General features: G+C 35.8%; 2 protein-coding genes across 4 annotated transcripts in view; one reads left to right on the top strand and one right to left on the bottom strand.

Moving 5' to 3' along the window:
* The first annotated feature begins 1,276 nt into the window (after positions 1-1,276).
* LOC106181910 (uncharacterized) lies at positions 1,277-6,280 on the top strand. 2 transcript variants are annotated; one of them, XR_015332129.1, is made up of 4 exons: positions 1,277-1,452; positions 2,557-2,586; positions 2,781-4,125; positions 4,339-6,280. XR_015332129.1 is itself a non-coding variant. In XM_087002255.1 (4 exons), the coding sequence occupies exons 1-3, from the start codon at positions 1,377-1,379 to the stop codon at positions 3,200-3,202; spliced, it is 528 nt and encodes a 175-aa protein (XP_086858381.1). In that variant the 5' UTR covers positions 1,277-1,376; the 3' UTR covers positions 4,339-6,280. The 2 variants fall into 2 exon arrangements, 1 of the variants encoding a protein (XP_086858381.1); XM_087002255.1 differs by having other exon boundaries at positions 2,781-3,202.
* LOC106181906 (uncharacterized) overlaps positions 3,324-25,635 on the bottom strand; it is a 120,319-nt gene continuing 98,007 nt past the window's right edge. For both annotated transcript variants that reach the window (XM_087002253.1, XM_087002252.1), the window contains exons 6-14: positions 19,719-19,926; positions 14,531-17,480; positions 13,877-14,050; positions 13,487-13,642; positions 13,075-13,250; positions 12,830-12,875; positions 11,737-12,069; positions 11,455-11,541; positions 3,324-11,303 (exon numbers count right to left, since the gene is read on the bottom strand). In XM_087002253.1, coding sequence (XP_086858379.1) covers positions 11,107-11,303; positions 11,455-11,541; positions 11,737-12,069; positions 12,830-12,875; positions 13,075-13,250; positions 13,487-13,642; positions 13,877-14,050; positions 14,531-17,480; positions 19,719-19,926 — 4,327 coding nt within the window. In that variant the 3' untranslated portion in view covers positions 3,324-11,106. The remainder of the gene's footprint in view (positions 11,304-11,454; positions 11,542-11,736; positions 12,070-12,829; positions 12,876-13,074; positions 13,251-13,486; positions 13,643-13,876; positions 14,051-14,530; positions 17,481-19,718; positions 19,927-25,635) is intronic.

Genomic DNA, 25,635 nt, shown 5'->3' with positions numbered 1-25,635 from the left:
TTTACCTGTTGTGCATGATTAAAATTCAGTGTTGACTGATAGTGCTATTATAAGCATTATTTATTATTGCATCAAAATTGACAAAATGACCTTTTTTGCATCTTTATTTTCTGTTTTTTGTCTGTACATTTGACAGCTTTGCTGCCTTGTTTTCTTTAATTAAGCTGTGTAGAATTGGTGGTTCTTCACTTTGTGTATGTGTATCATTGTATGTGAGAGAGAAAGAGAGGGAGGAGACAAATTTTCTTGGACACATTCATGTATATACAACAGATCTTGTACAATTTTGATACAGAATAAAATTACTTGTTATTTAACCATTTACATTTTGACTATTGCAAGTAATGGGGTTTCATTCTAGTATATGTTTTCATATGCATGGATGTAGAACAAGTGAAACAATATTAACAGCATATGGGTTTGTGATACACATGCATTTAGCATAAAAAAGTGACGTAAATATTTTGATATTAATATTAATATTAAAATAGGCAGAGAAAACCCATCTTTAGCATTCTGTCAATTAAGTGTTTTTAAGTTTAAAAACATATGTCTGTATCATAAATGAAAATGACAACAAAAAACTGCTTCTACTGGTTAAAACAGGAATCATGTTTGCAATACGTGACATTTGTTGTAGGAAAAAATAACAATTCCATGTACAGGGTACAGTAAGGTGTCTCAAACAAAACATGAATACTGGTACACAGGGTGTATACGTATACTGGTAAGAATAAGCACAGAAATGAATATATCAGAGGTGAAAGCTAAAAAGGAAGTATTGCTAAGAATCAGTGCATTTGGACTTATTCTATTTCTAAATGAATAATGTTATGTATATATAAAAAATAATGTTACATTAAAAGTGTAATCAATATGCATCCAGATCATCAGTGTAAGGCTAAATACATAATTTCTGCTCCCTCTGAGATTTGGGATTAAGGTGGAATTGGATTTCTTACCAAACACATCCTTTGTATTTCTGAGATGATTTCAGAAATACCCCTGTTATGAAATGTATTCATTAATAACATTATTAAATACATGTACATGTAAGTCCCTACTCTAGTATTACTGAGGAAAAAAACACGTTGGGGCATTTGATTGTGTGAGACCCCCCCCCCCCTTCCCAGCTTTAACCATGTTACGAAACAAGGAAAGTTCACCCGTCTTTAAATATTGTATTTTTTATATTAGGTAAGCTGTGCCTAGATTCCTCCTGATGGCACGCTGTTAGCATGCTTATCTAACTTGACCTGACCACGAGGTCAGTTCGAGGTCGCCAGCGTGGGTTGTCATGTGACGCGCCCTCTATCGTTCCAGTTATTGTTACAACATTATTTCGTTCGACAACAGGTACCGGGAAAAGAAAGAAAATGGGGCAAAAAGACACCATGTTGATTATTCTTTCGTTGTTTATGGTGATGAGCTCACATATTGTCTTCAGCCAAGGTAAATGTCAAAACCATGTACTAAGTTGTTAACACTTAACGCAATGATTTCGATTGACACGTCAACCATGTAAACACGCACTTGCGATTTACACCAATTTACGGTTAGCTGAAAAATAATGCGTCATAGTCATGTGCTGACACAGAAAACATGCGGTCATTGTAATCCTTGATGTTCATATTTTTAACAGTGTGAGGTTTAACGCCTGGCATGTTTTAACACAGTTTTAAGTCTCAAATTTCCAATTTTGGAGCAGAAGCAGATTTTATATTTACAATTGATATACAGTGTATTTGATGCCAAGGCTAATTAAATTTCCATTTTGATCCGAGTCAGAGACAGGATTTCTTGGATATAACATTGACATGTATCATGTCATCACAGTACATTCTCTAATAAACAGAAAAAAAGTTTTCAGGTTTTTATGCCTCAAGATATTTTATAAAATATTTACAATTACTTTTTATAGGATCTATGAACAATATTTCTTTTACATGTAGTCACCCACTTTATTTGTTGACTCTGTATCTAGCGTGTAGAATGAATATGTTCTTGGTAAATGAAGACATTAATATTAGTAAAGCCACCTCAAGTTTTACTTCAAATGGCCAGGATGAATTTCTATCTTCTTTGAATTTTATGCATCATAGCCAGATCTTATACAGTGAATATACCTAGTGTTAATTTTCCCAGCAATACTTGTTTCAATCCTTTCATGTTGCTGTCTCTAAAGAGGTATAAACAGTAATGACTCTATCTTTTCAATGGGGAAAAATTGTCTATATAGCATTTGTGGTGCTTTTATTGAATACAATACAATACAATAGCCTGCTTTTAAAATCTGTTGCTTCCACTTAATATATATATATATATATATATATATATATATATATATATATATATATATATATATATTTTTTTTTTTTTTTTTTTCACAATTCTTCCCATTGTAAAGATCAAGTAATTACCATACCAAAAGGCTCTCTGTTTTATAAATTAAGCTGACAGTGAAACTTTATTTTTCTTTTTAATTCTTAGATTAATACATTTTAATATATATCAAGTTACTTAACTACAAGTACATATAATTTTTTTTCTTTCTAGGTACTGGTAATGATGAGGATGTCACTGCAGGTAAGTACTAAGGTTGGAACCGCTCGTCCTCAAAAAACATTCAACATTGGCATTTACTTAAACCAGCCTTGTTCAACCCCATTGCATCAATTTTTCCTTTGACTTTTTCTGGGTTATGAAAATATTGTCATCAGACAAAACACATGTACAACTAACTTGTGGACTTGTGTCATTTCTTTCTATTTCTGTTGCAGTTTATGCTGCTAATGGTACTGATGTCGTTCCAAGCATGTCCGCTACAGCTACCATGTCTACTGTGTCAACTTCCACAATATCTATAACCCCAACATCTACTGCAACTTCTTCACCGACATCCACTGCAACTGCTTCATCAACAGCCACTAAAACTTCTTCCTCGATGTCACCAGAACCAACGTCAACACCTACAACACCGTCAACGTCAACACCCCCGACTACAGTCACTGCCTCAGTCACAGCTACTACTGGTACAACCCCCAAACCGACTCCCACAAAAGGAGGAGGAGGAGGAGGCCAGCATTTTGATGCAGCCTCCTTTATTGGTGGAATAGTCCTCACTACTGGCCTATTTGTACTGGGCTTCTTTGGCTGCAAGTTTTACAAGTCAAGGGTGGAGAGGAACTATCATACGTTATAGGTTGTGTTTGTTTTCTCTGCTCTATCACAAGTTTTGTTTCAAATTTAATTCACTTCACCTTTGAACTGGTTGTCAGAATTCTGAATTTTAAGTTCTTTTTTTCTGATTGAACTGATCAAAGGATTAATTTCTACTGGATAGTTTTGATTGAACAGCTGTTCTCAAGAGTCTAATTGTACTTATGAAAGGTTGCTCATTGTTAAGGTGCCTTAATTAAAATTGATCCAAAAATTGTATTTCTCTTTCAAGTTTTTTGGAAATGTTAACTGTTTCTTTGTCTGTTTGAAACCCACAGTAAGAGTAAAGGGCAAGAATAGAGCTGCTGTCTGCACTTGGCGCCAATATTTGGATGGGCAGAGATTGGTCACATTTTTTTTTTTTTAAGTACACTGATAATGTTAAAGCAGTCATTATGCAACAAAATCTTCAAAACTAACAATTGTGAATTGTTAGAATTCCATTTGTTGTTTAAACATTGATTTCTGAGACTAACTTTGCTTCAAATCAAGCCAATTAATATATATTAATTGTTCTTATTACTCATGATCAGCTTATCTATTTCCTTTGCAAATATTTGTTCAAACCTCTACAATTTACTGTCTCCTGTTGCTATTATAATCATTTCCTTATGTAGCATGTTTCTTTTTTATTGTTGTTTTGTACAAGATGTTTTTTTTTTTTTTTTATCGTGCAGAACATTGAATTATTTCACCTCTCTTTGTTGTTCTGACCAGTTATACTGGACCGACCTAGTATTTATAAATGAATAATAAGGCTAAACCAGTCTTTGTACCCTTGGTTGTGTTTTTCATTAATGATATGGTGCCATTCTGCTACTGGACAGAAGAATTTTGAATGAACAGAAGGTTTCATTTTTTGATGAAAGGATGTAAGAAGCTGCAGGTGAATTGGTTAATGATTAGGTAGGTGGGTCAGGAAAGTCTTAATCTTACTGGCCTGGAGTGCTTGTCTTAAATGGCCTAAGTGTGGTATGTTGTGTACTTGAGAATAGATAAAATTACCAGATTTCATGTCAAATCAAGGGATTATATAATTCCTTGGTCAAATAAAGCTTGAATGTAAAAGCAATCCATTTATTACTTTCATTGCAATTTAAGTTTTTATTTATCTTGCAGAACATGGTAAAGAGGTTTCTGTGCAAAATGGATAAAGTACTGTTTCTAGGGGTAATGACACATCAAAAATGCAAGCTTTAAAATTGATGGCTGGTACATTTACTATAACCCAGTAAAAATCCACAAGTACTGGGGTTATTCTAAAACTGATATGTATCATTACTCCTGATTTGATTTTTCTGATTACATCGTCTTTATGTTGCCTCTCATGTGAATGTTTTGTTTAGTTTATATGTTGTACAAGATTTGCAGTAAGTCTGTTAAAAATTTTGTTAAATTGTTTTTGTTGTTTCATTTTATATTTCACATCTTGGTTGAACCATGGCAAAAAGCTGAAATTGTGGTTCCTATTACAGAGATCTGCTATTTTTGGTTTTTGTTGTGTTGTACTAAAAGGTAAAGCCAAATATTTTATGAAAATCTAGCTTACTATATAGAAGAGATTTTGCTGTTTATTCCAATAATATTGTATCTCTCCGTGGTGTTGAGAAGCTTTTCAGTGCCCCACATGGCCATGCACTTGACATTATCTGGACATATTAGTGATGGCACAAAATAAAAGCAGTGAATAAAATACAACTTACTGTAAGAAAGATACTTCTTTTAAAAGTCCAAGCTGTTGTGCACACATATTTTTCATTATCATCAAAGTTCTTCAGTTTCCTCCTAAAGGTCTCCTGTGCTTATTGTAGAATCTCGGTTTCGGGTGACTGGTTACTTTAATAAATTGTTGATTTTGAGACTATCACATGTTTAATTTGGTGTGCTGGTATAGATTTATTTGGTTTTTGTTAGATGGATCAGATAAAATTCTTTGATTTAATGAAATTGGAACAGTACAGTGTTGTGGAATTAATACCCAAGAGAGATGTTTATCTTTACTTTTTATAGTTGCTTTTGGAAGGGGAAAACAGTTTTAGATATAGATAGATATATATATATATATAACATACAGAACTAAATTTGTCCAAAGTATTTTGTAAACTACAGGGTGTTGATCTTGTAAAATTGGATCTTAATTTGAATTAACTTGATTTTGATCAATTTGCCAATTGCTGAGAATGTGCTCAGGCTTATATTATATCTGTATGTTTTTGTCAATGGGGACAAAATGGCTAATGCTTTCATTTGAAATCCAAGTGATCATTTAAATTTGTCAATGCAAATCATTTGTTGTCAAACTATATATTACAACTGAGCCCAATGTTATGGACAAATGAAGGTTGATGAGACCGATGTTTAAGTTGTGTACATTTATCTTGGCTTTTTCCAGACCAGAATCGGTATCTTATCAGTGATTAGCATATTATCATCATTGCAGTGCTTGCATGTGTATTCAAAGGTCAAATGCAGCTCCGGGTTGTCATAAAATGGGCATTTCAACATGGATGTTAAATTTTAGTATACTCGTGATAATTTTGAGACATTGATATCCCTTGCACTATTTTCAAACTGTATAGCAGATAAGATTTTTAAAGACCCATATAAAATTTTCCATGATTAACATGATACACTGTGAAATCAGTTCTAAGGGTGAAGATTAAGGAATGATTGCAAAAGGTTTTTGAATTTCATGTAATGTTTAGTAAGAGAGTAATGTTCATGTAACAATGTTATTTGTGCAATGACAAAGTCAGGACAAAAAAAATTGTTAAAGAAAAAACAAATGCCAAATAAAATGCTTACATTAGAAATCCTGCCCAAGGTGGGGTTATGGTCATTGTGTTAAGGTGTAATTTTACTTGTCATTGTTTGATTATTGTGTAAATAATGAATGGTGCAGCTACAACTGTTAAAAACAGAATTTTAAGATGCTTAGATGTTATTCCAGAAAATTGTTCTTCTGATCACTTGCTGTTAGTGAGATTCACAAGAGATGCTTTGGTACATAATATTGTTATAATGTAATTGATATTTTAATAAAATTAGTTGGATATTGTTACATTTCTTTTTGATTTTTGCTTAGAATGGTACCCTTAATTGCCAAAAAATTATCCAGCCAGTTGGCAGTATTAATCCACTGATTCAGAAGAATTGTAGGTGTATAAAATTGAATAATGAAGTGTCAGTGGCATTTACAGTTTAATCCATGTCCTCCTCATCTCAGTTAACTGCACCTAGGCAACTGTTGCTTGGTTGAGTCTTTCTAATTTATGGCACTTGTACAAATGGCTGTTATGTATAACAGACATGAATTAATCATGACAAAATTCTTTTCTTTGGGGTTATAATACATAACAATATACTATAATGGGTGGACTTGCAGCAGCACTTGCTAGTATCATATTTAACAAATTCAAGGCTACAAAACAGTGTCACATAACACTGATTTATTTCACACAAAGAAAAAACAAAAAACATCAATGTGAGGAAAAGGTTAATTTAAACAGAATTCTACAAGTTATCCTATTGGCCTGATTTAATCGTTTGATAGTTACACAGCCTATGACCATTGTTGTTGTAACATTCTGTCATTTCATCACCAGCTATTATTTTCATTGATCTGTCATTCAGTAAACCAAAATGTTTCTCTTCATAAAAATCCTGTTAAATCATTATAATTACCCGTCTATATACATTCATCATATCTAAATTTGAAAAAAAGTTTTCAAAATCTCTGTGAAGGAAACATTGCAAACAAAAATACTGGTGTGTACTCTTTTCTAGCAAGATTTAATGGAGACGGCAAACATGTTGTTGGAGAGAAGAGTGCATCCATTGGGGCCCCATCCACTGGGCTTCTGTAATGAACACAATGAAATATATTTAAAAAAAATAATATAAAACATAACACACTCCAATTGCAATCTCCAACAGCATATTACCAAATCACTTTAAAATAAGTCTTAAGCCTGCCACCTAAAATACCTTATATACAAGTACTGGTAGTTCATTTATTTTTCAACTTTTATCATTATATTGAATGAAGTAATCTTAGAACACTCTTCTATGAACTGAGTAAATTAATTCATAAAGTCTAATTGATTGAAATCAAGGGTGCTGAACTCCCAAGTTGAAAGAATGTTTTATTTTTCATCTTATTTTTCAAATTTTATGACTGAAAGTACCAAGGGTACCAATCTCCGCCTACCCTTCTTATATAATGAATATCCACTTACTACACAAAACACTTATTGTTGCAAATCAACAGGGTTGAACTCCTGAGCCAAAAAGACTGAACAGGTAAGTAATCATGACATGGTTTTCTTTTGCACAGAGTACCAGTACATTTTGTCTTTAAACAAGACAATATTTGATGACTCATAGTTACGTACTCCACAAAATTCCGGTTTTGGAGTTCAACCCTCTTTGAAAATATACTAGTATAACCAAGGGCTGACCAGCAGTCCCTCAGTATTCATCTCATATAAACGGTAGCTCCACATCTTTCTCTCCAAGCATATCATATTGTAAATAAGAATTGTCCAACTGCCCAACTTCCATGTTTCTGCTTTCTCTCCTCTTACAAAACAACAGGAAAGAAGAATGGATCCATATTTTAAAAATCTGCTTGTCCTCATTCGACTAAATTAGCATTGTTTCATTCTGTTTTTATTATTGAGTATTGAATTTAGATATATCTCAAATATTCAAGTTTTTTGGGGCTTAATTAAACATTGAATATGAAAATCTCAAATTTGACTGTTTGTTGAAAAGCAGAAACATTGAAGGATGACAGGTGTTATACAATGTATATTTACACTACTTTCCTGTGGAGTTCATTGTAAGGATAATGGGATGGTGTGCCATTCTCATCTCTGCTCACTTTACCCTCTGTGAATCTCTTCAACACTGTACAGCAGTTGTATAATACTGCCCAATACTTACATTTATTTCACAAGGGGGACACTCATGTTTCCATCTGGCACTTTGTCACTTAGTCATGGAAAAATTGTCAAATTCGGGACATTTTAACTCTTTTAACACTTTGTCAACATTCGGGAATCTTAAGCCTGAGAACACTGACAAAAGTTAAACTAGAAGCAAAACCTATGAATTATATTTGGTGCGAGTGATCTGACATGCTCAGGGTACAAATGTCTGCGCTCGTCTGCAAGGTGTCAGAAGACTGGTCATACAAACAGTTTAGGTCCAGGGGGGTTAAACTCCAAAGCTTAAGACTGGATTCCCATGCCTCCAACAGGATCCATCTAACTCCATGGGGATTCACGCCAAATTGCTATCAACTTAAACAGCTTAAATGTCTGTCATGCCAACCAAATAGGGGGTAATTAACTTTCGTGCACAGTAGTTAATTACCCCCTGACAGCTTTAGTAGGTGTGACAGACATGTAAGCCACTTAAGTTGATAGCAATTTAGTGAGAATCCCCTTGGAGATACATCGAACCCAAAGCAAGAATGATAGGCTTTAGGAATGGTCCCTAAGTCTTTGTTTATGTACAAGACAAGAGGTCATCCATTTTTATCATAATCTTTAATAATTTTCATAATACAAAGAATGGACTTTTTCAAGACCCCCTCCCCCCTTTCATAGAGAACACAATGAAAAGCTAAAAATGATGACTTTCGCCAGCACACCCTTGGGGTAGATCATTTTTATCACTTTCCAAAATCATGCAAAGGACATTAATACACACACATCCCCTCCCCCCCATGTGTATGGTTTGTAGACCTGTGAAAATGATGACGAAATGGATGACCCCTAAAATAATATGTAAACCATGGAGTAACTATATACCTTGACTTTCTTCATCCAAAAGGCCCATAATATATGTCCCAGGTGCAGAGCTATGGAATATTAATGATAAAAATAATATACTGCACCATTTTTGTGTGAAATTGGCAAGACTTTTTTTGAAAATCAAAATTGGGGCATTCAATAGTTCATCACCTGGGCCTTGTTAAATGGGGACAATATGGGGCAGACAAAGCCAGGATATGTACTTACTCTATGCACATACTGTATTTAAAAGAATGGTGTATAAGAGACATAATGTCAGAATTGCCAACCTGTACCTACCCAATGTGCTTTAGGCATTGGATAGTGTATAAATTTCTTTAAAATGCCTTTTTAAGATAATAAAATGGCAAACAAGTTTTTTCTTCATGGCATGTTTTATATTTATTATTAGAGTATGCATAAATCTTGAGTATGCATAAATACTTGATAATACACACTGCCCCCCTTTTCAATAGCTTTGAGAAACGGGCCCTTTTTTCAAAGCTATTGGATTTCCAGGAATGGGCTCTTTATTAAGCTTACATCACTTGAAGCCTGTAAAAACTTTAACTTCAAAATCTTCCCCAACAATAAATATAAAACACACTGTGAAAAATCCTCTTTGTTTGGCCTATTCATCACTTTTAAATAATATTTTGTGGGGATTTCTTCTCTCAAACATGCCAAAGTTGACCAACATTGTACCGGTAGTTCTGTAATGAGGCTCAGACATTTTCACTCTGTGCTGACCTGCCAGTCGCAAAGTACGGTATGCCTACATATATCCTTAAGAACTTATTTGCAATGAAACTTATTCGCCAGAAATTGGCCAACTTTTACCAATGTAACAAACTTTAAGAATCCCTCGCAATGGGCTTTCTAATAGTGTGATCATAGTCCAAGAGTTAAATCTCACCTTCAGGTACATATATATAGTACCTGAACCAATGCCTTTCTATAAATATTAGTATGTCACACATATGTACTAGATGTCACATCATTTATATTTTTCAAACTGTCGTGTTCCCACCCTGAATATAAGGGTTTACTAGAAACCTTATTCTGTAATAATCATACAAATATAACAGAATACATGTACGAGATATTTCCAATTCTCTTAATCTCAGGGTGTGTGCATGTACTGGAAAAATGCATTCAAAATATTTTATTAAATAAAATTGATTTATACGTCTTTCAAATCTTAATCCAAACAGAACAAAACAAATACTTCAGATTGTTTGTAAGGTAGGAAACATTCACAATCACACTGCTTTCAAATGACCTCCCCTCCAAGACCTGTCTGGCATAGAGCACCTGTCTGAGGATGAATTGCTCAACAGTTAACTTATTAGAGAACAAAAGTTTACAAAATCACTGAAAAATTTGCAGAAGAAAAACTACAGCACTACCAAGTAACAAACTATGAAGCATCTACAAAGTTGCGCGCAATAAGTGCAAATTCTTCAGTGATGTTTTCTATGGGGAATATTAAAAAGGTGTTAGACATTTTAATGGGCTTTATTGTAAAAGTATTGATCCAATTTAAGATGCTTTTATAAAATAATTTATAAAATTATTTTCTTGTAAACCTAAAAAATTCAGAACTAAAATAATTGTAATATCAACATTTCAGAGTTGCCTCATTTTTCTAAAGACTGTTAAAGCAATCAATGTGTATCACAAAGCTGTTCTGCTTACTCTTGTATGGAATATTGGCATGTACATTGTAGCAACCCTTTTTCATCAGCTGCACACCTGGACATCATCTGTTTCGGGGGTGTGGTGCAGGACAGACTGATCCAGGCCCCCCAGAGTGCTACAAAACATGCAAACTGAGAGCAGAATGCTGAATTACGCAAAATCTGATAGATATCATTCTGTGGATATTTTTTTGATGTACATGTAAAAAGCAGTGTGATTCTGATGTCACGTTTAGGTAAACTTAAATTAAAATATAACTGGATATTTGAAGGATTTTAAAAAATCTGACAATATGTAAAGTCACAAGTTTTAGCCAAGGCGAATGGCAATGTGGCATACAAAGCACAGATTTTGTGCCCAGTTGTACACCATCTGGAAGCCATTTTTAACTCAAAAAGGTGCGTACAGTGCCACGTATTATAGCTCTACATATGGGGCAGTTGCGCAGAGCTGGGGCACACTGAGTGCAAGCCACCAGGTGGCCACAAGGTAGGAATACCACACTGACATCTTCATCCATGCAGATTTTGCAGGTTCTCTGTTCCTTCAGTCGTAGGTTTTCCTCCATTAGTGACTTTGCTTCTAATGGAAAAAAATCCAAATAATGATGTTAGTTTAATCCCTCAGATAAATTAGCTTTATTCTAATTATCTTCTGTTTTACAAGAACTTAGATTTAATTTCAAAGACGACGAAATTAACTGTTACCCAAGCTCAAAATTCAATGGACAAACCTTCATCTTTATCACCAGGAGGACCAATAGTAGCCCCTGCACCCTTTTTGTCTTTTTTCTTCTTGTTCTTCTTCTCTTCTGTTTTTTCTGAAAGCAACAGACACAAGCATAGTCATGAAAAATACCAGTTTTGTTGAATGACTATCTTTGCATGTCCCTTAGATATGGTGTGCAGCAAATGAGCACATAAGCTGATTTGATAATAGAAACAGCTGTATATCCCAAAAGACACTAGACCGTAAGTATATGTAGAAGGCTTCAATGTAGAACATGTCTATTTACTCTTTGTCTGGGTTGTAGTGTTTGTGCTGCGTGTGTCTCGGGGTGGCTGCTGCTCTCTGGGTGGCTGGGCTGGCTCAGGTACTCCACCAGCACTTGACTGGCTCTCTTCCCTATTCATGCTTTCCTCGATTTCAAAGATGGCCTCCAAGAGGCTTTCTGCATTAGGAAAATCATCGCCAACAGTGCGGAGTCTGTTTTCAATGGCAGTGCGCACCACTGTTCTAGAACAGCCCATTTCCAGGACAGCCTGGACCGTAGGTGTATCCAGCCTTGCCTTGATCTCTCTTGGTTCTACAGGGAACTGCCCTGGGGGCCTGGCAACTGCCGCAGAGCCTTTTGGGGTCAAATAGAACATTTTGTATTTAAAACTATATAAATAGTACAATCACAAGTTTTTTATAATAAGAACAAATTAAAAATCATTGACAATAATATTTGTTTCATTCATATTTATTTCAATGATACTTATAAGCTTTGTACTTGTACAGATAATGATTTCCAAGAGACAAGAACAGCAAAATGAAAGACAGGAGAAAAGTTATGAACAAATCTGATAAATATTTAAAGTCTACTTACGTTGAGCACAGGCATCAAATGTCTCAATCATAGTTAGGAAACTAGTTTATGCAGATTATGTATTTACTAGTAAGAGATTATAAATTCCCACAAAATATCATTTCAAGGTATAATTAATATGCCCAGCAAAAAGGTTTGTTTTATATTTATTCATTTTAATATTGAAGACTTTCAAAACAATAAGTCTAAGAGGCCTGCTCCACCATAAATTTATGACAAAGCCATGTGCTCACATTGTTGACATGCATTGCCTCACTTTCAAACAGTATCAATAAAGGAGGCATGTGAAACTGGCTTTTTATTAAGTTTAGTTATGTGCAGGGCTCTAAGGGCTTTTATTTTTAAAATCTTCAGTAACGATATATATAAAACATACTATTCAACATATCTTTTGATGGGCCCATTGAGTACTTTAAAAATGGTATTTTGTAGGAATTTACAGTCTCCAACACACTCAAGTTGTCTGTGTGACCTAGTTTCCTAACAAGGTGCAGACATTTGACGCCTGTGCTCTTACTTTGAGCAGGTAGGGGTGTCGCAATCGCAGGTCTTGGCTGGTTTGGCTAGTGAAAGTAAAAAATAAGAAACTTGACTTGTCAACAAAATGTTGAGTAAAATTTATAAATTGGAAAATCATTCATACATTCAGTGTTTCCATGTATATATCTATATCGAAATGCATTACAAGAGAAGAAATGTTTGACCAAGTTTCAATAGGCTGTACAAAGTTAGTTCTAAATAAAAATGGCTTGTACAACTTACTGGGTACTGAGGTGGATGTTTTGCTTGAACATCTCTGATAAAGTCCTCTCCTTTGCACTGTTTTACAAACTCACAGCGTGGGAACCATCTGGCATGTTCTGTCCAGGGGTCATCACCATGCTCCCAGTTTCTAAGGCCTCCATCGCAGAAGAAACACTTCACATTGTCAGCAAAGCCTATGTAAATATAACACGAATTCGTTAAGAGTAAAGAAGACGTTTATAAGCAATGCATAATGTTAGACTGTGGGGCTCTGCATGGTATCTATCATTAGTTATATATTGTCCTGGATTGTGCAAGAATACTTAAAATATGTTAGAAGAGACACTGAATTGCATAACAACTGCATTATGACTTACGATATAACACCAATTTTACCAGTTAATTATTTTACAAAGGAAAGAATTATCACCTGCATAAAAGAATCCTGCTTTAGCTAACACTTCTGGCTTCTGCGTGTTATGGGAGGTCCAGTGAGAAAATGTTGCTAACCTCGTAGATTCTACAGCAAATCTTTCATGCTTAGGTCTCTCAGTCAAAATACCCAGATCATCGCCTCTATAGAAGTCTATAGGAGAATGCATAATGACTTTAGTCAAGACAAGAATTAAAAACATTATCACTGAAAAGAAATTGGCTGTTACATTCCATTAAATAGTCCTTGTGTAATTACCAAAACTCTATTGCTTTTCAAAATATATCCAAAACATTTATCTATAGTATCATTTCCTTTTTTTTTAAATTACTGTTACAATTGTTTCAAAAGTAACGATGTATCTTAGTAAAAATCAATTCCACTCACTTCCCCCCAATGTGGTGGCAGTACCTCCTGCCGCAGAGGAAGCGACCAAAGACTCCTGAATTGCTGAGGGCAAGTTTGCTTGATCTGACTCTAAAGCAATATTGCCCACGTCTACACCCAATGCATACAGGCATGTTGGAAAGTGATGGCGATGTTCCTGCATTGGGCGATCACCTACATAGAACAGAAACTGAATGCATAGATAAGATTGCAAAAATTACACTAGACAGCAAAGCTGACGGACAAATATACCGTCAACAGAATCATTCAGAATGTTCCATTTAAACCTAAATATAAGCATTCCAGTAAATATCATAACTATATATAAAAAAATTTTATCCAACTTTGCTGTGTTTACAATGACCGACCTCATGATCAGTATAAACATACTTTCCAAAATTTAAATGATTTTTGTAAAGATTTAGAACTATAATATGTTGGAACTATAAAATGCTTATTTTCCATGTGCTAAGAAGCGATCAGGTAACAGACATCAACAATATTGCCCAGTTCAATTTTACCTTTAGGGCATATTTTCAACCACATGTTATACCCTTTTAGAGGTGGATATTCATACTGATAGAATAATAATACATTACACACAATATTATTTAGCAAGAAATTGAGGGAATATCAAAGGTTTAAATTAATTACCTGGGTCCCAATTTCTAAGTATTCCACTGCAGAATGCACATTGAACAGAATCTGCATTTCCAGTGTAGAAGAAGCCTGCTTTGGCCAGGTCATGTGGTCTCACATGGGCTGATATTGGCCAGTGGGCAAATGTCCTCAGTCTTGCTGCTTCACTTTTCATCTCAGTAGACTGATGTGTGAAGGTACCAGCAGTTTGGGTTGGATTTCTGTCATTATCCCTTTCATCCTGCCCCCCTCCAATGGTTCCAGCCAGATGTTGGTAGTGGCTAAAAGAATCATTTGCTGGTCCTCGTAACTGGGAAATCTCAGAGGCCGAGGTTCCAATGCTGTTTAGTGACTGGACTAAAACATCTTGATTGGGAAAGCCAAGTGACTGCTGTAAAGCTTGCTGACTTGCCAGATCACCACCCAGTAATCCATGGTTACCAGACCTACCCAAGTTTGGGAAGGGGTCTGTGCCATCTGATGAGTCCCGCAGTGCTACCCCTGGGACTAATGGAACATTTTCTGTGTCTGACCCTCTCACAAGTCTGCAATCAGGAAAGCGTAGCCTGTGTTGATCCATAGGGTTGTCTCCATGGGACCACTGCCTATGATGGCCCCCACAACTGAAGCAAACTACCTCATCCCCATTACCAGAGTAATAGAACCCAGATCTTGCCAGCCTTGTCGCAGCCACAGGTGCCCACTGAGGCCAAGCTCTAAAGCTGGCCAGGCGCACAGCTTCATATTTGTTTTCTTCTCCTTGGAGAAAGGCTGGTCCTTTTGCAAGTCGTAGGAAGTATTCATTTAGGCTGGCTGGGTAGACAAAAATGTGCCTGTATTGCTTTGGGACAAATGCTGCATGATACTTGAAAAAATCTCCAGGCAGACCTCTTGTGGACGATTTCTCTTTAAGTATGGGTTTAGACACCACTTCATGCTTCTTTATAGGAAAGCTCATACAAAATAACTGGAGAATTTCAAGCATTTCTTTTGCGCAATTTCTTTTGGTTATTTGAACTTGCTCACTGCTGGTCTTACACAACTGTGATTTCTCTTTTCCTCTGGCAAAATGCCTCATGCTTCTTTTGCTCAGCTTCATCACGATGCCCTTTTTCTCAAACATTCCATACTTCCTCATTGTCTTCTTTTTTCTTTGTCTTTTTGTGCATGCTCTTCTTTTCTTTTGGATCCTCTTCCTTGACCATGATACCAGTGAAGCAGATGGACTAACAGTCTTCCTTTCTATTCTTCTTTTACTGCTTCTCCCACCTGTTCTTTTTCTGATTCTCTTATTTGGCCATGGTACTGGTAATGTTGATAGACTGCCTAGAACCTTCACAATACCTTCTAAGTTGCATGACATTCCATGCACTGTCTTAATGATGGAATCGGTGGGTGCATGGTTTACCAACTTCTCAGGACTAAGCACACATATGTCAATATGTTCAACATTGGACTGAGGATGTGATGGCAGCTCTTCCACAGTTTTTACTCTGGTCTCAGCTGAAGCACCTACAACGAAGCCATAATCGTAGCTATCCGTTTTGGGTAAACATGGATTAGGATCTTGTTTACCCAAACCTTCGATCTCATCCAACCTGCTGTTTCTCTTTGCTGGCTCTGGGATCTTGTCACCACTGTGTTGATACCCATGAATATCTATGAAATTCCTCTTCTGCACCACATGAGACAGATTCTCTATTATTATGCAACCTTGTGAAGCATTACGGTGCTCTAGGGGATTGTCTCCATCTAATGCATCAGTTTCTCTTCTAGACAGCAAGCAGGGCCCAACAAATTGACCTGGCATGCAAATTTCTTTTTCTGCTTCAATGCGTTCAGAGTTTTGATATAAAACCGTTGCTGCAATCTCGCGCAAGGACTTCAATCTCCTGTCACACTTTCTTTCCTCTTTCACTGCAAATACATCTGCAGATCTAAGCTGGTTTGGTATCTGACTGCAGAGAGCACTCTTTCCAAAAAGTACATCCTGCAATACTGAATTCTTTCCAGTGTTGTACTTCTTTACACCACCTATTATTGATGATCCTGCATTTTCTAAAAGGAAAAAGCCTTTCAAGTTTGCTGTGACAACTGATGTATCAAGAGAATCTACACTTTTGGAATCAAACACTTCAAGCCTAAGTGGCTCCAACTTCCTTTGGTGCTGTTGGTTTTTATACAGTCTCTCTTCACTGGCAACCAGCCATAATTTTTCTATTTCATGCCGATCCTTGTCAAGTGTTGTCAAAAATGGACCTCTATTGCTTACTTGATTCATATGTTCAATTACAGGCTCATCCACATGGTTTATTATTTCTTCATCATCTGCTTCATCTTCCACCTGCACAGGCTTTCGATAAGGTTTCTCTTCCCTATCTATTTTATCATCCATTACAAAGTCATCCATGTCTCTGTCACTCTCTTTTGGACACAAAGCAATGGGGGGATGCAAGTGTTGGCATCTTGTTATTTTCTCATTAGGTTTTTCCCACTTATCCAACCTTGCAGTTTGATGAGCAAGAGAGAAAGAATTAATATTTTCATGATTTCCCAAAGTGACATTTTTCTCTGTTTTGCTGCCCTCATTAGAAGCTTTCACCTTATTGTTTTGACATAAGGCATCAGCAAAAAGCAAAGAGGAACTCTCTGTCACAGTATCAAGATGCACTTCATGTTCTTTACCAAGTGTGAATCTTCTGGATATTCTATCTGTATTCATGTTTCCATCATTTTTGTAATCTGGCATAAATGTCTCTTGAAACTTGGCTAGCATTGAATAAATATCTGTATTTTTTCCTGTAATATCGATTTCTTCGTTTTCTTTATCCATTTCTATTTTTACTTCCGAATGGAATGAGATTTTGCTTTCTTGGTCTATTATTCTAGTTTCAGTACTTTGGGTACCAATATGGCAACCATCTTCTGCTTTTCTACAATCTTCTTTGGGGCATTTCTCTTTTTTCTGAATAAAAAAAAAATCATTTTAAAAGGCAGCAAAGCTGTCAAATGTACAGACAAAAAGCAGATGTTTTGTGGAATGAAAATAATAGCATGATAAAAAATGACAATAATTAAGAAAGGCATACTAAGTAGGCATTTCACAGTATCAGACGCGACACCGCTCTTGCCTAGTATGCGATGTGATAGTGACGATTCTCAGCGGGTTTGAAAAGCATTGCATCACCACTCAAAATTTGTTCAGGGTATGAACAGGGTATGTGGTCTGATCTACCAGTGAATTCAGGATCATTCGGTGCCGGGTCTGGTAGTTGGGTAGGCCTGACCCCCACTATTGGGCTTTACATGCTCTACAAAATGCAAAAAAGAATGGGTCTTTAGCATTAACGGTTCCCGAATTAGAGACAGTTTTCAGTTTCGGTATCTTATGGCCGCTACTCCTGTGAAAATGCACCAAATTCACGGAGATGAAAGATGACCCGAAGGGTAATACTTTCCAACAATATTATTGGTTAAGTCTGTGTAGTGTCTGAATATCAGCGCAAATAATTTTTTTTCGAAAAAAAATTCTTTTTTTTGAAAAATTTTGGCTCGTTTGACCTTGAAATAAAAGTCAAAGGTCAAATCCAAGGGCATATTTGAAATCTCCACATATTACTTTCGGATAGCCGTCTGTAGAAATTTTTCCCATAATTCCTTCCGTAGGGTAGATAATTAGCATTAAATTTTGCCATTTTTGGACAAGGGTGCATTGCAATGAGTGCCACACCTAGACCCCAGCACCGACAAAGCCCAAATTTTACGTGGAACTAGTTGAGATTAAAGGTGACCTAAATCCAAGAGATGGGTACGGAGGCCCTTACCGTCTAGGAGGAGAAGCAGTAACGGTAACATGGCGGTGGAGCCGCAGGAGCTGGCGGAGCCGGCGGAATGATCTGGACGGGACTAAACCACGTGTACCGCCAGCGCCTATGCTGGTGGTACAATTAATGTATTTATTGTCGTTTAACGGGTCAACGATGACGTGTCTTGGGAGGAAGGTCATTAGGAGGTACATGGGGCGCTGTATTCAAAAGGTGAACAGATCACGTGAGGAAGGGAAACGATCATTCAAAGTCAAGCTACGCTACTGTTCAGACATTCCAGTTTATTCCAAATAAAAGTTTTTGTATTGAAACATTTGTATAAAGATAGGGTTTGATTATGCGTTATACAATTATCAGATTCATATAAGTACGAACTGTACCGGAATTGGAATTAGGCTATGCGGGAAATCTAACTGGTCTGTACACAGGCAGAGGCACATCGACTTATTCCTATTTATAAATAAATGATCTGATGTTTGAAGATGAAGTGGCTTTATTCGTTGAGAGTTATTAGATGATAAATAATTTATATACGTTTAAGCGTAAGCGAATTAGAATATAATAGTAAACATGCTTCTTTTTATGCAGTATTCTGAAACTGATGGTGTTAAAATTTGACTTATAAGTCAGTAATGCGCTCTGGCCAACAATGTTCAGGTGAGCAGAAGAGCTGGCTCACGTATATATGATAGCAAAATGAGCATAACTTGGAAACTAAGAGAAGTAACTTGATTAAGTTTCCTGGATTGAAAGTTAACATAATTGGCATAATCCCTGTGCATTTTCAGATAAATGTGTGGGGAAATGAAAAATAAATGTGCATAAGATAAATCAACTTTTTTTTCGCCCATTAACAAATAAGAATGTAGTTTTTAACCAGCTATACATTTTGATACTGCCTGTAAAATTTAAATGTAATTCCCTTTTCATTTAGCTTGAAGTGTATACTCTGTATGGTTATAAAGGTACACAAGTAAATTATTGCCAATATACTGAGGTGACCCAGGTTTTTCAGGTCTCACAAAAAGTTTGGAAGTTATGGGGGCCAATGTCACCAAAATTTTGCAAAAAAACAGAAAAATTACTGTAAGTAAACCAATCATGCTGTTTTTCCAAAGCAACCTGCCTTTTTATCAAACAGACCCACTGGAATTTAAAAGGAAAACAAAAGTACGGTTTGGAAGTTATGGGGCCAACATCATGTGTCAGACAGCAACAGCAATGGAAAGAGTGAAGGGATGGCAACAGCGACGACAGGGACAGATCTATAGACCAATCAGAATATATAAAGACACTTACAGTGTCTGTATATAAAAATAGCATAACTTTGTATCTAGAAAAGTGTGCATAATGTGTATCAAGAAAATGCTATCTACCTTATATGCCATATGTTGGCCTTTTTCATAAAATGGAAAGATGTCCGGAGTAGGTAAAATTCCAAATGTCGCCAAGCTGTCTTCAGGGTTCAGAAACTTAAAACACTTAGGCAGTGGTACGCAGTATTTCAAATGTTCTTCTTGAGCCAGAGGTGCAGCAGCAACACTTGTTCTGGCAACATTGTTAACATGGTGCAGATGGTAGCTTCTGTAAGTATTATTTATACATAACATTTATTGAAGGAATAATAAAATTCATAATCTAATCTGATTTATTCCACCTGCAGTGTTGCAGCCCATTTTTATATAAAACTTCCCTTATATTTTAAAATCAGATATCAGTAAGGCACCATCTTTGTCAAAAACACTGTACTCTGTTATCTTTGCATGGCTTGCAATATGTAGAGGAATAATAAGTTTTTCAACAAGTAACTTATCAGGCAGAATATTACTAATGTCTGAAGTTTGGTCTTTTCAAAGGCATGATATGACACAGACCATGTTCTTCTCACTTACGCATAATTGTGAAAATAAAAACTTTAAACACTAACAATAAGTGAATACCTATTCACATGAAGAAAATCAAAATATCAGAGTAAGAAAATTTGCTCCTCCTTCAAAGACTGTGGAATTGGTAACCCAGACAAAATCCCATTATTTTACCAAAATGTATTTGAAACTAGACAGCAAAGCTGACAAGCATACAGACACCATACAGGAAACTAGAGGATCAGAGAGGCGATACCGCCTCTGGATATTGTACCACCAGCTGGAGTAAGTACATTTGTATTAACCCCCCCCCCAAAAAAAAAAGGGACACCAACACCAGTCTTGTGCTTGACAAGCTCTATAAAATACAATCAACAAGAGTTCTCAAAATAGGCAATATATATATATATATATATATATATATATATATATATATATATATATATATATATATATATATATATGGTTCAGAAACTTAAAACAAAGTGCAGTTCATCATGAGAAGTAGGTCAAAGGTCAATTTCAAGGTTATAGTTAGATAACCAGTGTATGACTTCCTATTCAAGTTCAACAGTAACTTTGGGTGTATCTCTGCAAGTTTTTGAGATATAAAGGAAAGAAAATTTGCAAAGTTCAGTTCAAGGTGACAATTGCGTCAAAGATCAATTTCAGTCACAGTTAGATTGCCAGTATATGACTTCCTATTCAAGTTCAATAGTAACTATATATATGGGCATATCTTTGCCAGTTTTTAAAATATAAAGATCAGAAAATTTGCAGTTTATCATGAAAAGTAGGTCAAATGTAAACTGATAATGCTGATTTTTGAAAGCAACTTGCAGCTTTACCTAACAAAGCCACTCAGTAAATCTAAAGTGAAACAAAAATATGATTTGGTAGTAAAGGGGCAAGCATCATGAAAATTGTGCAATAAATAAATAAATAAATAATTAACATAAATGCATGTAAACTGATCATGCTAATTTTCAAAAACAACCTGCCTATTTACCCCCCCCCCCCAAAAAAAAAAAAAGTAAATTTAAAGTAAAACAAAAATACAATTTGGGAGTTATAGGGTGAATGTACAGTGTCTGTATATAATAAAAAAACTTTTTCTTTGGAGACAGGTATGATTATTTGTAGACTTATGTATAATTACAATCAGCCCCTTGGAAATAGAAAAACAACTTTTAAGTTAAAGACTTCCAAAGCAATAGGTCCAGACCAATTACCAACCTGGGCCCGGTTGCACCAACTGGGCGTAAATTTACTCGGCTACGACTGTCGTAAACCGCAACGCCTGGCATCCGTGCACCAGGTTTACTCTCCCTGCTTACGCCCGTTGCACCAAGACAAAAACTGATCGTCGTAACTACACCCGAGTAACGCTCTGTTGCGTCACTGGCCAACAATACATGAAAGCTATAATTGGGCAAATGAGGAGTTCTCTAATGGAATGATGACATAAACACAAAATGAGCATTGCAGAGACGGAGAAATTCATAAGCTACATTATTCCACTTTGATTTAGAAATAAGAACGTAAAAATACGTTAACTTTGCTGTTGCCTTGGATATATAACAATAAAATCGTAAATATATTCCAAATCAAAATATATTATAGTATGCTATTATAGTATGCTGTTGTAAATGAGAAAAACGCGTTGGAGGCAGTACGTATTTCTATTAATGGATTTGAACACCTTCACATTTGTTATTGAAACTTTTGAGTCTGAAAATAATGCAAAAACACCAAGATTGCTCTCTTTTTATATTTTTACAACAGTGCCGACAATTTCATGACCTTCTTATCTATGGTTACACCGTGAGAGATCATTTAATTAAATCGAGCTTACATCTTGGAGATTAAGAAATACAAGAGACCTAATACACATTATATGAGCCTTAAAATGTTAATATTTTAAGCTTTTGTTTCTAAGTTTATATATAGTAAAATATAAATGATATAAAATGTGAAGAAAGAATGACTATAGTTAGTTATGGTTTGTCAAAAATTGTGAAAAGAAAAAGAATTAAAGAAACCATACTGCTGAGAGTCAAGACGTACCTACATGAGTGGTAAGATTTAATTTGAACATATGCATATGCATGTACATGCCTACACATATAATGTATTTAGTAATCACTTATATATATATATATATATATATATATATATATATATATATATATATATATATATATATATATATATATAATTAGTTTTTTAAAAACTAAGTAATACAGACGGAAGATTTGAGTAAGAAACTAACAAATAACAACCCACATTTTCTACGGTAACTATGATAATTGTCATCAAACTCTCTCTGTGCTTGCCTAGCCATAGTGGAAAACGAGCTACGACTGACTTACGCCACCTAGATGGCAGGCGTAAATTTACGACTAAGTTAAGACCAACGTAAACACTATTCTAGTTTGGTGCAACTGGCTTTACTCGGGCGTAGCGATTGGTGCCCGGTTTATGCCGGAGCAACTGCTACGCCTCACTTACGACCAGTTGGTGCAACCGGGCCCAGGATTCTGAGAGATTTTGCTGGGTTCCTTTCTAACCCAATATGTGCAATTTTCAACAGCTCTATCTGTGAAGGACATGTTCCTGCAATCTGGAAATCAGCTGATGTGGTTCCACTACCTAAAGTGCCACAACCTAAGTCAATTGAATGTGACCTCAGACCTATATCTTTGAGCAAGGTTCTCAGCAATTCTCAGCAAGGTTCTAGAATCTTTCATAGTAAAGTGGATTTGGGATTTTGTTATTATTGATAGAACGCAGTTCGGTGTTGTGCATGGCAGTTCCACAACACGCCCTAGTAGAACTAATCCACTTATGGATGAGCGGTCTTGAGCCTTCACATAGAAGCAAATCATTCCTCAGGATCCTTTTCCTTGACTTCTCAAAGGCCTTTGACCTAATTAACATCCTTGAACTCTGTAAATCATTCTTTGCAATAATACAAAATGACACAGACAAGCTGGACTATCTTTTAACCTGCAATCCACACAGGAGACTAAGAAATAGCCTGTCGAAGTTTAACATACCAAAAATTAGAACTGAACGTTTTAAAAACACTTTTATTCCTTTCTCTTTATTAAACCATTAGTGGTCTGAGTTTTACTTTTGAAACTTATTTTGGCCTTTATTGTATTTAATTTACATTACTCCATCCTCTTTTACACTAACTTTCAGATTCCTGTGCAAAAATTTATTTTATTTATTTATTTTACTTTATCCTTTTTTTTAATCTCATTAAGTTCTATGCGCATATCCTATATTATATATCAATATTTTAATTTGTAAATTTTATTCTTACTCTTTTATTCTTACTACTATTCATTTTATGTATAACTTCAACCTTTTGGTTGCGATGTCTTAATAAACTAGAGGATCAGAGAGGCGATACCACCTCCGGATATAGTACCACCAGCAGGAGCAAGCGCATTCATATGGACCCCCCCCCAAAAAAAAGAGACACCACCACCAGTCTTATGCTTGACAAGCTCTATAAAAAGCAATCAACAAGAATTCTAGAATTCTCAAAATAAGCAAAAAATATATATATAACCAAAAATAGTACAATCAAAATTCAGTTCATCATAAAAAGTAGGTCAAAGGTCAATTTAAAGGTCACAGTAAATTGCCAGTATATGACTTCCTATTCAAGTTCAATAGTAACTATGGACCTATCTCTGCCAGTTTTGGAGATAAAAGGAAACCAAATTTTACAAAGTTCAATTCATGATGAAAAGTAGGTCAAAGGTCAATTTCAAGGTCACACTTAGATTGCCAGTATATGACTTCCTATTCAAGTGCAATAGTAACTTTGGACGTATCTTTGCCAGTTTTGGAGATAAAAGGGAACAAAAATTTGCAAAGTTCAAATCAGGATGAAAAGTAGGTCAAAGGTCAATTTCAAGGTCACACTTAGATTACCAGTATATAACTTCCTATTCAACTTCAATAGTAACTATGGACCTATCTCTGCCAGGTTTGGAGTTAAAAGGGAAATAAATTAGCAGAGTTCAGTTCATGATAAAAAGTAGGTCAAAGGTCAATTTCAAGGTCACACTTAGATTGCCAGTATATGACTTCCTATTCAAGTGCAATAGTAACTATGGACCTATCTCAGCCAGTTTTGGAAATAAAAGGGAACAAAAATTTGCAAAGTTCAAATCAAGATGAAAAGTAGGTCAAAGGTCAATTTCAAAGTCACAGTAAATTGCCTCTAATGACTTTCTATTCAAATTCAATAGTAACTATGGGCGTATCTTTGCCAGTTTTGAAAGTATAAGCATTAAAAAAGTAGCAAATTTCAGTTTAAGGTGAAAAGTAGGTCAAAGGTCAATTTCAAGGTCACAGATAGATTACCAGTATAAGACTTCCTATTCAAGTTCAACAGTAACTATGGCTCTATTCCCATAGATTTTAGATCGATCTATCCCCGTGGGGAGTCTCACTAGATTACTTTCAGATAATCCGACTTAAATGTCCATCCCACCTACTACAAGCTGCAAGGGGGTAATTAACTTTCGTGTCCGCCCGGCTGACAGCTATTTAGCGTGAACCCCCAGGGAGTTAGGTCGATCTACAGTAGGTCGATCTAATCTATGGAAATGGGGTGTATGGGCGTATTTCACTTTTTATTTTCCCCACTAAATATTGCGATGTTGTAATTTTTGATAAAGCGCCACGCCTAAACCATATCGAAAACAAAAAAAAAACGGACATCACTTCCAGTATTGCACTTGACAAGTTCTACAAAATTCAATAAACAAGAGGTCTCTAGCATTTACCGTTCCAGAATTAGAGCGAGTTTTCAATTTTGATATGTAATGGCTGCTTCTCCCTTGAAAATGCACCGATTGACCCCAAACTCCCAAAGATGAAAGGAGTCCCTAATTGTAACTCCTCACTATAATAGGAGAGCTTAAGTCTGTGTAGTTTCCAAAAATTGGCACAAACAAATATTTTTTTTGCAGAAAATTCCCATTTTTAGTAAATTTTGGCCTGTCTGACCTTGAAATAAAGGTCAAAAGTCACATCCAAGGGCATATTTGGAATCTCCACATATGACTTTCGGTCAGACTTCTGTAGTAATTTTTCCCATAATTCCTTCGGTTTGGGATATATTTAGCATTGAATTTTGGCATTTTGACAAGGGTGCGTTTCAACAAGCGTCACGCCCAGGCCAATGTACCGACAGAGACAAAAAAAACAGGTTCAAGTTGAGATTATATGTGACCTAAATCCAAGAGATGGAGACACAGGTCCTTGCAGGCTAGGAGGAGAAGCGGTAACGGTGACTTGTTTCCGGCGCCCGACTGCGTAGCCGGCGGAGCCTCAGGAGCCGGCGGAGCTGTACGAGACTGGTCGGGACTAAAACCATAAGTACTGCCATCGTACACGCTAG

The sequence above is a fragment of the Lingula anatina genome, chromosome 1 (genome assembly GCF_051362555.1).
Source record: "Lingula anatina isolate TDL-2025a chromosome 1, LinAna3.0, whole genome shotgun sequence".
Classification (NCBI taxonomy): Eukaryota; Metazoa; Brachiopoda; class Lingulata; order Lingulida; family Lingulidae; genus Lingula; species Lingula anatina.
Note: the sequence above shows the minus strand (reverse complement) of the source record. Positions and strands in the feature narration are given on the sequence as shown.